This window comes from Hyalella azteca, unplaced genomic scaffold, assembly GCF_000764305.2.
Source record: "Hyalella azteca isolate HAZT.00-mixed unplaced genomic scaffold, Hazt_2.0.2 contig15326, whole genome shotgun sequence".
Lineage (NCBI taxonomy): Eukaryota > Metazoa > Arthropoda > Malacostraca > Amphipoda > Hyalellidae > Hyalella > Hyalella azteca.
The window spans coordinates 7,905-25,718 of record NW_025945182.1 but is presented as its reverse complement, the minus strand read 5'-3'; the positions used below and the strand labels follow the sequence as shown (position 1 = coordinate 25,718).

Genomic DNA, 17,814 nt, shown 5'->3' with positions numbered 1-17,814 from the left:
ATACCGGACTTTATAAAGTCTGGTCTCAAAATTCGTCTTCATCATCGATTTTCTATGAAAATTCGATTGAACTAAAAATCTTTAACAAAATGGCTGGTCTCCGAAGACTCATGGAATGCTCTTCCGTGTCGGTCTAAGGCATGTCGGACTGGCGAGGCTCTGGTGACCCCAGTAGCTGGGATCTGTTCTCAGTGATGGTCCAGGGTGAGTCACCAGAGCTGAGCCGAAGCGAGGCGCCGCCCCCCAAGAGGGGGAAGAGATTCACCGCATTCTTGCGGAGACTCTTTTGTGGCTGTTGCAGGCCACGCGGCGAGAGCGACGGTGGCCGGTGAATGGTAGCACCCAATTCTTGAGGAGTTGGGGCGCTGCCTTCACCTTGCTATTGCTTAGCTCTTGGGGGAATGTGGGGGGGTCCTTAGGGACCCAAACAATAAAACATCCTACATGCAGGGAGGCTACGATCACTAGAACACCGTCAATCTCAGGTGCAACATTTGGCCCACGTCAGGTCATTTGTCATTTACGGAACATTCAACACAACATGATCGTCATCCCGTCAATCTGTTATGCCTCTGAACAGCGTTCCCAAAATTTCTTGAGCGACTACAACTTTGAAGTTCCTAACAGTCACAGGACTTCTCGTTACTGATGATCTCATTTTTGTCAGAGTTCGTGCTTATTTGAAGCCCTGTGCCGTAGGTAAATGGACGCTGTTCGATCACGATACTTATACTGTCGGGATATTACCTGGAACTGGTAATTAATTCTTGGTGAAAACTATTTTGCACCGATTAAGTTGAATTTATAAATATCGACAACTATCAGATTAGCCCGGCGTTACAAGCCTTGATAATTTAAGCAGTTTTTGAATCCCAAGCTCGTTAGTCCCGTAAATCCCAAACCCAAGTTAATAATAAAAAGAACAAAGCTTATTGATTATATTTAATGAAAACATCACACCCACATTTTACATAGAAGATTGTACTTCATTTTACACTCGTTTCAAAAAGTAAAAAAAAACTAGTTTGTGCTTTTTAAATTAAATTTATGTCAAAAATTTCAAAATCTAATATCAGTTTTAGATCCGGTGCCAGGCTTTTAACACATGCACACTTGAACTTTGTTAAATAAATATTCATATCATTGAACAACGTTGAAAATTACTCAAAATAATGGACGACAGAATACGAAATCCAGAAGCTCATTTGAGGAATACAAATATTGAGCAGCAATCGCTTTTTCCTGCAGCCAGTGCGCCTGCAATCAGAGTTCTGTAATAAATCTTATATTCGAGATAGTACAAATATATCACACAGGGCCTTTTTTATAATAAATGATGAACTTTATACCTGACACAAGTGAGTTAAACTTTGCCAAAATGTTGTAGCGTTCCTGAGGAAACTTCTATTTAACGGATTATACTGAGTATTTTGAATAAAATCTATAAATTACTAAACGAATAGTATTGCAAAATGTGCAGGGCTGACATATACTCAGTCAATATGGTGAATATGGCTACTGGAAATATTTTTATTTAATGAACGCGACGTGTTTACACTCAAACCGTCAATGGACGGAAGGCCACTAATGCCTGCACTACAGAATTGCACATACAAGTGATGATGGCGAGTTGTTGCCCTTCTTTTCCAAGTTGTTGGAAATCTTTGGTGAAGTTGAATGTTTCTTGCTTAATTTTAGGTAACAATTTGTACCGTGTAGCTCGTTTCAACATAGAAGAGCCAGTTAAGATACGGGAAAATATCTAGGCATTAGTGGAAACAATTGTCTTCCCTTACAATCTGAAGAATTTGTTACTAAAAAATTTACACGATAAACCCTGATTGATATTAACTATTTTCAGGACAAACACCACAATTGTCACTTCGACGGTGCATTTTATGTACCGCGTCACGTAAATTCAGAAGATCTCCAAGGTCCATAACGTAGCACGACGTATCAGCAATATCATGTGTAGATTTCAATCATCGCATGAAGCATTTTGCTTATTTCTGTTTTATGGAATCTTGCCATTGCATTCGGTCTCGCCAATATCTTCCTCGGTCACGACATAGTTTTCCTCGGACTCCTCATTATTTCCGTCGGTCTCGCCATCATTACCCTCGGTCTCACCATCATCGTGAACATGGCCACTATCACACACAGTCCCACTATCATTGCAGAAAGCATCGCTTCCCCCTTGAGGTTTCCTCAAATTAGGCACGTAAGGCACATCCACAGTTCCGTCTGTCCCTACAAGCGCTATTCTGTACTGCTCCCTGACGGGATCATCTAAAGCATGACGCGACATCTTCAGTTTCAGTTTCTCGTGATTATGAGTCACAGACCAGCCCTTTGGCATGAATTTAGGCTTCATCGTAGTCAAGAAATTTTCACGCCACAACTTTTCGAAATGAATAAGACCTATTTTCTCGTAATATTTGAAGACTCGCAGCCCGTGTGGCTCATAGGAAACATTGAAAATCGAAACGTCTAACTCGGCGGCTTGAGCAATCATTTCGTCAGTCAATAAATCTGTTTTGAAGTAATCTTGAAGTGTTTTACGTAGCTCTGCTATTCTTGTAGGAGGTATTTGCGAGTCTTTTTTCAAGAGCGCTTTTCCTGCAGACTTGATAACTTTGAGGTCACCGTCTGTGATAACTTTGACATCAGTGGAGTTGCCGATGGGCGCGTCGTGCTGGTCAGCGAGCTGATATCGAAGAACACCATCAAGCTGATTGCTTAGCTGATGACACTCGGTACACAGCAAGACAACGTCGTGATTCTGGTGAGACTTTAAAATTTCGGGGAAATATTTGCGATATTCATGAGGTACAACATTTTTGCGAATATACGACTCATCTTTACCGCACACCACACACACGTTCTGCCTCTCATTCAGGTAGAAATACCCGTCAGCGCCTTCCTTCTGCGGCCTGCCAGTTGGTTCGAAGTTCAATCTCACAATGAGAGGATCTTCTTGCACGACCTCACCGAGGTCATTATCAACGTACCAGTACGCTTTTTTGGGGTCCACGGTACACAAGGGTTCGTTATCAGGTGCCCACAGTACGCTGTTGTGGTACAGAGGACTCTTGCGGAGGCTGTAAGCACGTCGGTAGCCTTTGCTCTTCTGTTGCTGGTTGTTGTTCTCAGAATTAATAGTCTTTGGATGCTTTTTGCTGCTGGCTGTCATCCATCCATCTGTAAATACAACATCTTTTACATACCATAACATGTAATTCGTAACACTAAGCATGCCACAACAAGCATGAAAATCCTCTCACAAACGCCATTAAAAACTCAAACTGAGTAAGCAATAATCCTATCAATAAAGAAGAAACTCTTTTCTCTAATCCACGTGCAGGATTCGATGTGATGCTTCAACAGATGGAAATTCAAATATGGCATCTACTCATGCCAATGCCATATTTGCAAATGTACAATGTGGCAAATGCCACAATAAAAGGAGCACAGTTGCCACTTTCGTTTCGACGACGGACTATACAACCGTAGAGCCGCGAAAAACCTGTCCAGCATCGCAATGCACATGAGTCAATGTTTCCTCTTACATTCTTGATTATCACTGGCCAGCATTAGAAAAGATTAAACTGTGCTGAGATCATTTTGGTTGGAAAGCACTTTTGAAGCTATTTAAAAAAAGGCCGTTTTTTCTAGCACGTCTAGATTATGAAATATTGGCATTTTAAAGTAAAATATTTCTAGATGTTACAGCGTGAAAGTATCTGCCGTTACAAACAGCACAACAAACCACAAGAACACTACTGATGTAGCTACTACGGGGCCTGGTTAGTACTTGAGAGTGTTAGGTATAGTTTTGATCAGATTCAGATTTAATAGTACTAGTAGTAGTAGAATGGTTTGCTAGCGCTTCAGCCATCAAGCTATTTCGCGCCGGAGGTCAAAATGCAACATCGCCTTTAGGCGGAAGATTTCAATTATTCAAAATCTCAAATTATTCATCACCCACAAGGAGCGGAAGGTCTCAATTGTCCAGCCCGCTGACGCTGGCTCGAAAGAAGCAGCGTAAGCATCTTAAAGAGACGAAGTGACAAGGAGGGACAGGTGAAAAGCAACAGAAACGAAGACACTCGAACAAGAGGTCGCTTACACGGGACGTCGGCCGCCCGCACGAGAGAGACAGAGAAGGGAAATGTAAGGAATCCTACCTACATAATAACTTAATGTAAGGAATCCTACCTACATAATAACTTAATGTAAGGTATCCTACCTACATAATAACTTGATGTAAGGAATCCTACCTACATAATAACTTAACCCCACAACTGAGATCTGCAGTCAGACACCGCGAGCTCAGCGGTGGGGCGCTCAGGAACAATCCCCCTAGGAGCGCGAAATCCCATATAGGACTTCTGACGCGCACAGACACACGTCAGAAGTCCCCCCTGAGGGGTTTCAGATTTAATAACAATTCGAGGTCCTGATTGTTCTTCTGAAGCACAAAAATCAATACGGTTCTTCTTCGAACTACCGTTTTTTATGTTTATTTGTGCATCAAGTCCTAACGTAGCCACAGGCACCAGACACTTAATATTATAATTAATTTTTATCAAAGTACGGAGGATCGCTTCGATTTAATACATAATTATAAATGTCACTTAGAAATGTGAATACTTCACAAATTTTACATGCTAGAAAAAAAAACAGAAGCAGTTTTGTAATCAGCAGCAAAATTGCTTTGAACCCACACCAAACGATCTCAGAACCATTTCCCCTGCTGGCCGACCAGTGCTATCGATCACTCGTCATGCAGGGAAAGCACCAAGGAAGTCCCATTCAACATGAAAGCTTTTGTGCCATTTCATTGTCACTTTCGTTACGATCTCCTAAACCATTCGCCGTTTTTCATGTTAATTTTTATTATTTGAATAGAGCAACTACATTACGGATGAAAGCTTTTTAACTTGGGCTCAATTGAAGACATTTTTAATGGTCCAGCTCATCTATCAGTAAAAAAATCCAGTGCTATGAATAAATGCGAAGCAAATAAGTGAATGTTAATGCAGCTTAAGTGTTGCGCGTTATCAGACAACAATATAATCTAGATACTTCATCAAAATATTGGCCTTTAAATGATACAACACATTTTCGACTTTTTATTGGTTGACTTCAACAGAAAACACGGCAAAGTTCGAAAAAAATTTTTTAACTATCGCAGGTACTTTCCTTTCAACGAATAAGCTTTGTAAACACGGTGAACTTGATAGACAAAGTTTCAAGTGTAATGGATTGAGATCAGCTACCCTTATCATGAAAACTCAACAAATGGCAAGCAATAACAACGATGGAACTTTGAAAGCACCAAGGTCTCAATTTTGAAATATATGATACGGTACCTTGGTGTCATATTTGAAAGTACCAAGCACCAAGCACCAAGGTATCATATCAAAATAAATAATTTCCAGTTGTATTTATTTACGGCTCAAAAATTTAATTCCTTATTGATCCCAATTTCTTCCAGTTATTCAAAACACACGAGTTTTCCATTATACGTCACCATAAAGTAAACCGACATTAACTTTGGTGCATAAGCCAGGACGATCATTACACCGTTCAGTTAAATCATGAAGATAACTGACAATAATTTAGCTCAGTCGGAATAGAATTGAAGCGGGGCAAAGTAAGCCATTCATGGGAGCTGGAGATTCGTTCCTGGCAAAAAACGAACGGTGGTCTGGCATCGAGTATCAACGAGAGCTTTCGCCCAATTCTGCAATGTTTCGTTGTCTGGGCGGACGTCGGCTGCCGGGATATCAACACCAAGAAATTTAATGTTATTAGGAAATATGAATTTCATATTAAATGCGTTAAAGGTTCGTTAAGGAGACTATACAGAAAAATTTTAAACATAGAATTTGAGACGTGTTACATGACCAGTGATAAGGACCAAAGAAAATACAAGCAAACTCACATTAAAACGATACGCATACAAAAAATAATAGAATAAAAATTAAATAGAATAGTAGATCACCAGACAATCCAGCATAAAATTATAGCAAAAATTTCGTATAAGTTAATCACGCATAACAGACGAAAAGTTCTTAATCATCTCACTGTTTGAAAGACATAGAAAATGTAATTGAAACACAATAATATTATATTGACAAAAAACTAGATTGTAAGTAGCAGGAAGCCCGGGACGAGTAAGGAATTTGGAGAACGACGCATTCAAACTTTCGCTTAGTAAAAATGTGGACCTCATTAAACTATTATTAGAAACTTAGAAGCAAATTCAATTTTTTCATAAAAAATGCAAGAAAACAATGACATGGCCTGCAGTGCGTCTTGATTCCAAAATTAGAATTAAAATTACAGCTCCTGGTAATATCTCGACAAAATATTAATTGTAAACACGTGCCGTGATAAAACCATTTAAATTTCAAGTGACAAGCTTCAAACACACACACACACACAAGCATAACAACACAAGCAGGCAAAATCACAATTATGAATAAAAAATATAAAAGAGACAACAATCAATTTGGCAAAGTTAAAATGAAACTTGTTGACCAAATAGAAAATGATGTTCCGGGTGGCGCTGCTCCAACTGAAAATGAATCCAAGATTAGATTAGCATGGCAGCGTTTTAAAAATTATTCTAACTATATTGCGCATGGAAATATGAATTGCAAATAGTGCATAAAATATATACAATTCATGCATGATAACCTAGATTTTTGACATCCAATAACACAAAAACCAACGAAGAAGCCTTAAATCCAGTACTACACTGACATCCAATAACACAAGAACCAACAAAGAAGCCTTAAATCCAGTACTACACTGACATCCAATAACACAAAAACCAACAAAGAAGCCTTGAATCCAGTACTACGCAATACTGATTATTAAATGTCAACATTAATGTAGTAAATGTGAGCCACGAAGTGAGACTCAGCAGAATTGCCACGATTTTCACTTGCTATCAATGCCATCAATTTTTATTTTGTCTTAAAAAACTTAACTCATTTGGAGGCTAGCTTCCTGTCATTTGATCTTCAGTCAACATTCAAGGGTTAAGGCAAAGTAAATAACTTTATAATATTAATTTAATTTATTAATTAAATTAATTAATATTATAATTTTTAATATTAATATTATAATTAATATTTATTAATTTTTAAATCAACGTCAATATTCAACCAGTGCAACTTTCCGTTTACATGGATTTTCTTCCTTTGATGGAAAAACTTTCTTTTTTTTTGTACCTATGGGTTATGTTACATTCCTGAGCCAGGTTTTTCTTAGCTCCAGTACCGTGAGTTATTCTTTTATTTCAGTAATATTAATTTATTAATAATAACTTCATAATAAAATAATTAATTTCAAGATTACCTGGAATGTTGAACTTTTACTTTTTGTCGTCTAAACCATCTTAAATACTAAAAAATATAACTCGGTACTCACTGCAGTGAGTGACAGAGAGCGCATTTTCTCGTCGACGAAAACGTGAAGTCACAGACGGACGGACAGACGAACGGACATGACGAGCACAATAGTGCATTTTTTTCCATAAATGAGAAAATGTGCTAAAAATACTAGCTTACCTGCACAACGGAGACAGTAGACTCATGCTTAGCAGGCTAGGAATATCTTGAGTTGTCACAAGCAATTCAAGGATGACTAGGAAGACGTGCAGGCCAGAACGTGCGTCTTCAGCAGCATAGCAGATCTGAGACATAGTACACTGTTAGAAAAATTACCGTTAACGGTATTATACCGGCGTTTAAGTGGCCGGTCGGCACGTAAAAAGAAACACCGTGTCGCCGTTTTTATTCTAATTTAACATTAGAAATCCGTAAAACATCTGATAAAAACGGCGAAACAGTTTATTTACACGGGGCGACCAGCCACTAGAACGCCAGTGGGACCGTTTTTTCTAACAGTGTATAAGGAGATAAGGCAAAGGAGGCAGCAGTTTACGGATGACGGTAGAGAGCATATAAAAAATTATCTACCAATGAGAAGCTCCTGAAATCGTAAAAAATACATGTAAAAATCACCAATGTACGCAACAGAAACAATACAAAATGAATGAGAGGCTATCGCTTAAATTTTGACTACATACATACATGTACTTCAAATGGGAAAGAATTGAGTTCAAAAGAAGAAAAGGTTTACAGAGCAGAAGGTGAATATTTATATTTAAATATTATTAGCCATTAACCCCGATTGAAAAAATTTCCCCTTCATATATGATTATTTTACCAAATTTTATTTTATTCCATAGCCTTCATTGATGTACCCGTATTACAAGCTTAATATGATATTATTTAATATAGTTTAGGAATTCATGACATTGTGTCATTCATGTGCAAAAGTTCAAGTCACGCCCAGCAAGAATAATTTTTCCCTCTCCAAACTATCATTAAATGTATAGGTGCATCAATATTTTTGAAGATCCACAATTAAAAAGTGATCAATAAAATCCAGTACAAGTCAAAAAGCACTTTACAGTAATTATATAACAGTATACACTCACAACATTTGCCATCATAGCTATAACTCGGTACTCACTGCAGTGAGTGACAGAAAGCGCATTTTCTCGTAGACAAAAACGTGAAATCACAGACAGACAGACGGACGGACACACAATAGCGCCTTTTTTCCATAAATGAGAAAATGCTCTAAAAATGAACTATGTTGTGTCACCTGTCTATGAGATAGATGTTCTGCCTCCCAGTCTGAAGCTCTGACTCTCCAGTCCTTATCCAGAGAGCGCTTGAGGTAGTGTTCAGCAAGAGCACTTAAACCAAGTTTGGCAGGACCTTTCAACCCCACGAAGCTCACGCGAGGATTGTTGTTAGAAGTAACAGTAGAAGGCAGGTCAGCAACTGCTGTTGATTTTGAAACTTTATCTGGTAGCATAGTAACTGGCAAAGGTTTAGAAGTCATCAAACAGACATCTTCATTTGGTAGTGAATTCGTGACTACACGTTTATTTAACGACTTGCCAGTGGGTGTGGACAAATTATCACAGTTTAGTTTCTTTGTTATATCTTTCAATCTAACAGGGTCAGTTGAAGAATTATTTGAATTTTTATCAAACGACTCATGAATTTTAGTAGGGATTGAGCAAGAAGTATCTGGCTTTGAGCCATTCAAGTCAGAATGATTTTCAATGTTGTCTTTTCCATCATTCGTTGCTCCAGAGAGCTGGCATTTCTTCTTCTTCCTCTTCTTCTTAGGTTCCTTCACAGCTTCATTAGAGGCAAAGAAAATTCTAAGATCCACAGCGCCATTAACCTGAAAAGAGGGATGTAATCAGCTTGACATTATTATTATATTAATTGACAAAAATTAATATAATTAATTTATTTTTAATATATTAATTGACAAAAATCTAACAGAAGTTGTTTAGCTTCACTACAAGTTGCAAGTTACAAGCATCACAGCTAATTCCTTTATAAAAAAAGGGTATATTCACCAAAGCAAAAATATTCATTTTCCATCTTATAAATGTAACTCCTACCAACCTAGTGCCACAATGCATTTCCATTTAAAATTCACCCAACTTGACTGTAGGTATATCTGAAGCAAAAATTATCAACTTTTGCAGGCAGATGTACACAGACTTCTTGAAAATTAATACACATTAGAATACATAAAATGATTTAAAAAAAACAGAATCTACTAACACTAATTGCCCAAAAAGAAATATTACCACAATACCACGATCCTGCAGCAACAACTTGCAGTCCTCTGCACAGCCCACTCCTATCTTTAGTACCATGGGATCACGGAGCAGATCCTGCCAGTACAATTGATATTAGATATAAATCCTGCAGTACAATTGATATTACATATAAATCCTGCAGCACAATTTATATTACATATAAAACCTAACTGAAAGTTTAGTTACTTGCAAAAAATGTAAAGATTGCCTCCAATTAAGAAGCACTTTTATTTTATTTTCCTTTCAGTAAAAATCCATTAACAATGAGGATCATGTACCATATAGGTATACTTTTAAATCAGAGATGAAGCCACTGTCCATGTTTATTTCAATTAAAACCCATTTTCATAAAATGTTTTGGAACTTAACCCTCTTAAGCCATATGCCACTCTCCAGGAACATAAAACTTTCAACTTAAATTATATGTAAACTATTGAGTGTACAAGTCAATGAGGAGGTTTGTATGCAGCAGAGAACATTTTAAAGTTGTCGTACATGGCGGTAACCATCAGTGCAAGTCATTTTGTGCTCACTAGAACATATCCTTTTCAGGAAATAAATGTGTGGCAATATTGCTCTGGTTACACATGTCAGGCAGTAAAAAGTTAAATTGAAGTACACTGTTCTATACTGAAAACTTCTTGCTCGAGTTGAGTCCTATTTAAAATGATTGCATACATCTAATAATTTTTAATGCCTCAAATTTGCAGAAACTCTAGAATGAGATCTTACCAAAAATTTCTCCGAGAGATCAGTCAGTTGGGAAAGTCTGACCAGGACGCAAAGCCCGGTGTGTGTCGCCAGCTGCACAAGAGCCACAGGGCGCCTAATGCCAGTTCCCGTCACCCACTCACAATCAAAGCCTATGCAACCAAGGGAGTAGCTTGAGCTGAAAAAAAGCATAGGACAAAAAGTCTCAGTACAAGCCATTGATATTTAATTCATTAATAAAAAAATTAATTATAATTAATCCATAATATTTATAATTCATAGTTATTATCATAATATATTTATATATGTATACATTATTATTATAATATATTTATAATAATTATTAATTAATTCATTAATAATAAAATTGAAATATATTAGAAAGTTGAAATTATTTCTTTGTAGTATATCATAATCAACTTAAGGGTCAGTTAGACAAGAAAATAGTGTTCAGCTCACATAGGATAAAGCATTCAAGAATATTTCAAACCTGCAAAAATTTGCACATAAAAAAAGGTGCACCAATGAAAGATGAATATACGTAATGAATCAAAATAAAGTACCATTTGAAAAAAAATCATCATATATATAAAGAAATATACAAATTATATCCTAGCTTTTTCACTTAAATAGATTTCTTTACCTGAGTAACTCTTTTTCTATGTTTGCCCATGACTTCAAGTCAGCCACCACCACAACGCGGCGAGTGGTGCTGTGCACGCATCTATTCAGCCTCCACTTCCATATTGCCCAACTTATGCTTTGTTTATTTTGAAATAAATAATAACCACCAACACCAACTGTAAGAGCAGCACTGGCCACAAGGGCAGTCTTTCCTTTTGAGCACATTTTAAGGATGACTAGAGAGCAATTATGCTTGGAAGTTTCACAATCAAGAACTTCTCTACATCAGATAATTGAACTACAGTGGGCAGCCTTGACCATGAATGGCTAAATTAGAGTGAAAATGAAAGCTGAAATTGAAACTGCACAATATAAGAATAGAAAGAGAATTAATGGCTTACCAAAAAATTCTTTAATATAAAACCAAATGAAATAATTCATGTATGATTAACAAGTGTGTTCATCAAAATCAATTAAAATCTTTAAAGAGGATTCTTATAAATATGTAAATTCATTCACTTTATTTTCATTTTTAAAAGTGCTTTTAGGGTTGCATTGAGAGCCTCAAACTTACACAATTGAGATTCTGAAGCTTACACCTTGCACAGTGGCCACACCCTAACCTTCATAATAATTGGTAGATTTTGATAATTTTGATTAAAAGGAAACATAACTAGATTAACTACTCCTACAGTTCATTTCTATGTTATTGAACTGAGCAACCTGAAAGATGACTGAGCAACCAATAAAAGTAAGTCATTGTCATTTTTTCAGTCATTGATGGCATTTTGAAACTGACAAGTAATTAAGAAATTTCACTTCAATATTCATTTTTTAACAAAATCAATTTCAAAACCACCAATTTCTAGGTGAAGTTACGATGGATCCACATGGTCAGTTGGATTCTTCATTCTGAGCAGGAAATGTAAGTGCTCCAGGTTTATACTGTTGCAAGGGGCCTTTCCAAGGGTTTAGCCTGCCGCAAGTCGAAACTTGCTGGAGAGCATAGTGACAAAGCACAGATTTTTTAGAATCAGTTCATTTTTAATTACCTCATTTACATTTTACTCACAAGTCACAATTTAAACCAATTTCTTTTGTATGATAATGCAAATTCATGCAGGTATACAGGATACTTTCCTGGTCTACATATAGGAAAATAGGACTCAAAAATGAACTTGAGGCGAGTTGAGGGAGTCTGGGAGAGTCTAAAAAACTCTGCTTTGCCACTATGCCAGAGAGTGTAACCAAGAAACAGACCTCCAAAAGAACCTCCATTCCTAGAATTTCACTATGTTAACCTAATTACCTCGGGAGTCGGGGGTTGTCCCTCTTTACTCCATCGCGCGGAAATGGCTGCCATTTTTTTGAATGAGATAGGCAAATTCCGTCAATTACATTTACAAGCCGACACCTGGGTGCAACTTTTATGTAAGTAAAATTTTTTTGCTCCAGACCTTAGCAGAGGTATTTTTCCAAAATCTAGTAAAGTATCTTGGATACCAGAATTATCATACATAAGAAATCTGTTAAAATCTTGGGTAAATGAGGAAATTAAAAATGAACTGATTCTAAAAAAATCACTGGTTTGCCACTATGACCTATGTGTGGGACGCATGTGCCGATTTACCCCGCCCATCCCTTTTTACCCCGTTTGACAGTTTTATTTCAATGCTGTTACATATCTGATTTTCCCACCAAAGCCTATTCCAATAAAGACTGGGAAAGTTAAACAAATGAAGGGCACCACAGATTCTCAACAAGACAACAACCTGCAACAAGATCAGCAGTGTACAACGGAGTGAACAGAGTTCAACTGACTACTCTACAGACTACTGTCTAGTGTCTACTGCGTAGTGCGTACCTAGTTGGCGCTTGGCAGCAAAGAGTACATATGCTATGCTGAGTTGCACCACCAAAACAGGCAAAACTAAGCAGGGACGCAAACACGTTCAAAATAATTAGCGCCAATTCTTTATGATGACAATAATATTACAGAGCATGTTTGAAAGGCGACCGTATGATCCGTAGGTATCCGTATGCTACACCTGGTCNTAATTTTGATTATTCCTGAACTAGCGCATTGACGGCAAATACTTGTGTTCCAAATTGCAAGCAGATCCGTTTAGTATCGAAGGAGTTATGAGTGGTTAGGTTGCTTGAAACACGTTTATTCGTGCTAATTAAAATCTAATTCATGTAAAAATCTGTAATAATTCTTGCGGCAGAGTATTGATAATAACTACATATATTCCAAAATTCAAACAAATTCATTCGCCATCAAAGGAATTGTGAAGGTCTCGGTGGCTCCAAAAATACGTTTATTGGTTTTAATTAAGAAATAATTCATGTAAAAATCTGTAATAATTCCTGCGGGAGCGTATCGATAATTAATACTCATATTCCAAAATTCATACAGATCCGTTAAGAATTGAAGGAATTATGAGTAGCCCAGTTGCTTAAAAAATACATTTATTGGTTTTAATTAAAAAATAATTCATGTAAAAATCTGTAATAATTCCTGCGGCAGCGTATCGATACTTAATACTCTTATTCCAAAATTCATACAGATCCGTTAAGTATTTAAGGAATTATGAGTGGCCCAATTGCGCGAGTCCACCGGCGAGTCCGCTGTCGAGTCCGTAGAATTGTCGACCGAGTGAGATTTGAACGAAATTTTGAACATACAAACCTAACCTCCCAACGCCAACGGTGATGTTTAGCTCGTGACAAATTTATCGATTTTCCTTTCATTTTCAAGTTTTTTTTTTCATTTCACCTTCATTCCTGAGTTATAGGGCAATACAGGCCGAAGTTCGCAGTGACCATGAAATTTCTTCTAAACTACAGAACAGATTTGAACAAAACTTTGAATATACAAACCTAACCTCCCATTGGTCATATTTAGCTCGTGTCAATTTTTTTTAATTTTCCTTCGTTCGCGAGTTATACGGCTATACGTATACGGCACTTTGCCAATGCAAATTTACAATCGGCCTCTGTAATGCCTGTCGTTTCTCCGTATGCCCGTATAACTCGCAAACGAAGGCAAAATCGAAAAAAATTGTCACGAGCTAAACATCACCGCTGGGAGGGTAGGTTTGTATATTCAATGTTCCGTTAAAATCTGTTAAGTAGTTTAAGAGGAATTACTTGGTCACTGCAAATTTCAATCCGAATTGCTTGTTTGGCTTGTTCATTCAATTTGCACTCTCTTTTACTGACTTCACTGAACTGAACTGAAATTCGGTTATTCTCTGGCACGGATCATAAAAAAAATGCGAAAAGAGTTCCGAAAACGGCACAGTAAAAGGTTAAAAATTTAGAAATTTGGGACCACGAGCACGAGCGTCCGCTCTCGACCATGGCTTAATGGAGATGCTGTTACATATCTGATTTTCCCACCATAGCCTATTCCAATAAAGATTGGGAAAGTTAAACAAATGAAGGGCACCACAGATTCTCAACAACCTGCATTCCTGCAACAAGATCAGGGCTGTACTGACTACTGACTACCTACTCTACTGTCTAGCTACTGCATACCCTAGCATAGTGGCAAAGCAGAGAATTTTTTAGACTCTACCTCAAGTTCATTTTGGAGTCCTATAAGTAGACCAATAAAGTATCCTGGATACCAGCATTATCATACATAAGAAATTGGTTTAAATCTTGAGTAAATGAGGAAATTAAAAATGAACTGATTTTAAAAAAGCTCTGGTTTGCCACTATGTACCCTAGTAGTTGGAGCTTGGCAGTTGGCGGCAAAGAGTACATATGCTGAGTTGCACCACCAAAAGTCAAAACAGGCGAAACTAAGCAGGGACGCAAACACGTTCAAAATAATTAGCGCCAATTCTTTATGATGACAATAATATTACAGAGCAAAGAGAGCATGTTTGAAAGGCGACCGTATGATCCGTATCCGTATGCTACACCCTGGTCGTTAACGGGTTAAGCTAAGAAAATTTGAAGCAGTGAGTTGGGAGTTAGAGGCTTAGTCCGCTTAGAGCATAGTGGCAAAGCAGAGAGTTTATTAGACTCTCCCTCAAGTTCATTTTTGAGTCCTATTAGTAGACCAGTAAAGTATCATGGATACCAGCATTATCATACTTGAGAAATTGGTTTAAATCTTGAGTAAATGAGGAAATTAAAAACGAACTGATTCTAAAAAAGGCCTGGTTTGCCACTATGGCTTAGAGCCCGCAACAAGCAAGCGCCAAGCGGGTAATGTTCTGCGCTGCGTCTGCGACCTGCGCGGCGCCTGCAATGTTAAATCAGCGACAGGCCTACGACCTAATAAACGCTGAAATCGCTATATATATAAACTGTAAACAAATTTGAATTTCCACTACAATCACATGGCGGAGATCCTAAACTGTGTACTTCTTCGATATTTTCTACACTCCATTGATCAAATGGCAGAGTCACTTAACGACCTTAGACGACCGCAGCTAAAACCGGAATACCCTCCGTTGCCAAGCCCACGGATAACTGCTGCACTACACGACTGACGACAATCGACAACTCACAATCCTCACGCTGCCACTCGCAAACTCGATCGACAATTCTACGGACTCGCCTGCGGACTAGCGCAACTGGGACACTCATAAATCCTCAAATACTTAACGGATCTGTATGAATTTTGGAATGTGAGTATTAATTATCGATACGCTGCCGCAGGAATCATTACAGATTTTTACATGAAGTATTTTTTAATTAAAACCAATAAACGCATTTTTTAAGCAACTGGGACACTCATAAGTCCCTCAATACGGATCTGCATAAATTTTAGAATGTGAGTATTAATTATCGATACGCTGCCGCAGGAATTATTACATATTTTTGCGTGATTTATTATTAGGTTAGGTTAGGTTAAGTTAGGTTAGGTTAGGTTAGGAAATAATTCATGCAAAAATCTGTAATAATTCCTGCGGCAGCGTGTCGATAATTAATACTCACACTGTCTCTTATACACATCTAGATGTGTATAAGAGACAGGAGCAAACTTCACCTGCTGGCGTGACTTGCTCCTTCCATACCATCATAACCCTACTAACCCCATTTCATGCCGTGCTAACTGCGGGTGTCTGCGGTTTGTTGTTTGTATGCTGGCCCAAGTGCCCCATAATATATCTTCCTAAGCCGTGCCCAANACTAGTTTTTACACTCTAAAGGCTGTCTCTTATACACATCTAGATGTGTATAAGAGACAGGCATAGTTCTGTTCCAAAATTTATCGTCCTTCGACAAGTGGCCGTTCGACTGAGGGCTGGTTCGACCCACGGCCTATATACGGACGGCTTGAAGTGTTAAAGGCTACGTTCCGAAAGGCAGGATTCATGATGGTCCATTTACTCCGTTACAATTTACATCCATGGCAGTGGTGGTCTTCGGCAATCGGCAGGCGACCCGTTTGTTATTGCTGTTGCTTTTCACCGGAGTTATAGTAAGCCTCTCACGATGTGTAGTTGCCGGATTAGGTTGAAACACCCTGATCTCGAATGGACAAACAAATCCATTCCAAGGGGCCTGCGACTCGTGGGTAACGATCTCAAAACTTAATCAGATTTCGAAGTTTGTTGTAATTTTTACTTCATTTAGCGTGTGATTTTTGAAGAGAAGATGGTCTAACAAACGTAGACAGAAAATACCTGCCGATAAAGTCGCGGTCGCTACTCGCTACCGCACTCGTATCGTCGGTCCTCATTAGAATTTAGAAACTATTATTTCAAAACTAAACAGCATCTTTCGAGTTTGTAGCGAGGTCACAACAGCTTTGTAGAGTCGTTGTCTTGTCACTTGTCACCTTGTCAGGTTATTGAACCGTTAACCGTACAAATCGTTATTTTGACCATTTAGCTAAAGGTATGCGTTGTTTAGACAGTTTAGTTTATTGACGAGCGGCGAATAAGTCGCAAATGCAGTAGGCACTAGCCTATAACTCTGTAACTTGTAAGTGTATAACTATATAGCTATCAGTTGGACTTTGATGGCGTGGCGACTTTTTGATTGCTTTAGAAAAGGTTGCTGCTCAGTTTTGTTAACAAAAATCATAAAATGGATGAGTTCTTTTTCAGGCTGGCAGCCTGGCAACAAAGATCACTGTGGTAAAGTTGGTCACATTAATGGCAAGTGAAATCAATAGTAGGTTACTGTAGGTATCTATTTATTCCAAATCATTTAATTGAGCTCCAAGATTTCAATGTTAATGAAGTTATGAGCTTATGAGTTATGACTACAAGTCTACAATCAAAATATTTCTAATTTTTTTAATTTTTCTTCGAAATGTATTATTAAAATGTTGCTCTTAGCCACTTACAAAAACTTATATTCAATTTTATTAGAATTTAAGCATTATTCTTACTTTCAGATTAGGTATTAATTATAAATTTACAACATTTTAACTTGCATAGATTCAACTAGAATTAGGCCTAGGCCCTATTTTTTGTTGTAACTTATATATAAGAATTATCTGATGTTTTCAGTAGCGAGTACTGAGTAGTGGGCACTGGGCAGTGGCAAGGTAGAATTATACTTTATACAGGGTGTTTCAGAATTAAGTAACCCCTTTAATTTGTTAATAAATAAAAAACTAAGAACGTTATGAAGTTGAAACTTGTTTTATTTAAAAGAAGAACATTTTCATGGTAATATTGTATCATAGTTACGTCATTATCCTGTATAGCTTGCTAAATTTGTGTTTAATTATCAAGCCTTAAATTTTCATCATGATTCGCTACAGCAAAGAAGAAAGAACAAAAATT

General features: G+C 37.6%; 1 protein-coding gene across 1 annotated transcript; it reads right to left on the bottom strand.

The window, feature by feature from the left end:
• Window positions 1-923: 923 nt before the first annotated feature.
• On the bottom strand, window positions 924-11,414 carry LOC108679920 (exonuclease 3'-5' domain-containing protein 2-like). Its single transcript, XM_047884370.1, has 7 exons — window positions 11,070-11,414; window positions 10,448-10,604; window positions 9,704-9,790; window positions 8,692-9,285; window positions 7,587-7,711; window positions 6,511-6,586; window positions 924-3,277 (listed from the first exon to the last, which is right to left on the bottom strand). The coding sequence occupies exons 1-7, from the start codon at window positions 11,273-11,275 to the stop codon at window positions 2,015-2,017; spliced, it is 2,508 nt and encodes an 835-aa protein (XP_047740326.1). The 5' UTR covers window positions 11,276-11,414; the 3' UTR covers window positions 924-2,014.
• Window positions 11,415-17,814: the final 6,400 nt, after the last annotated feature.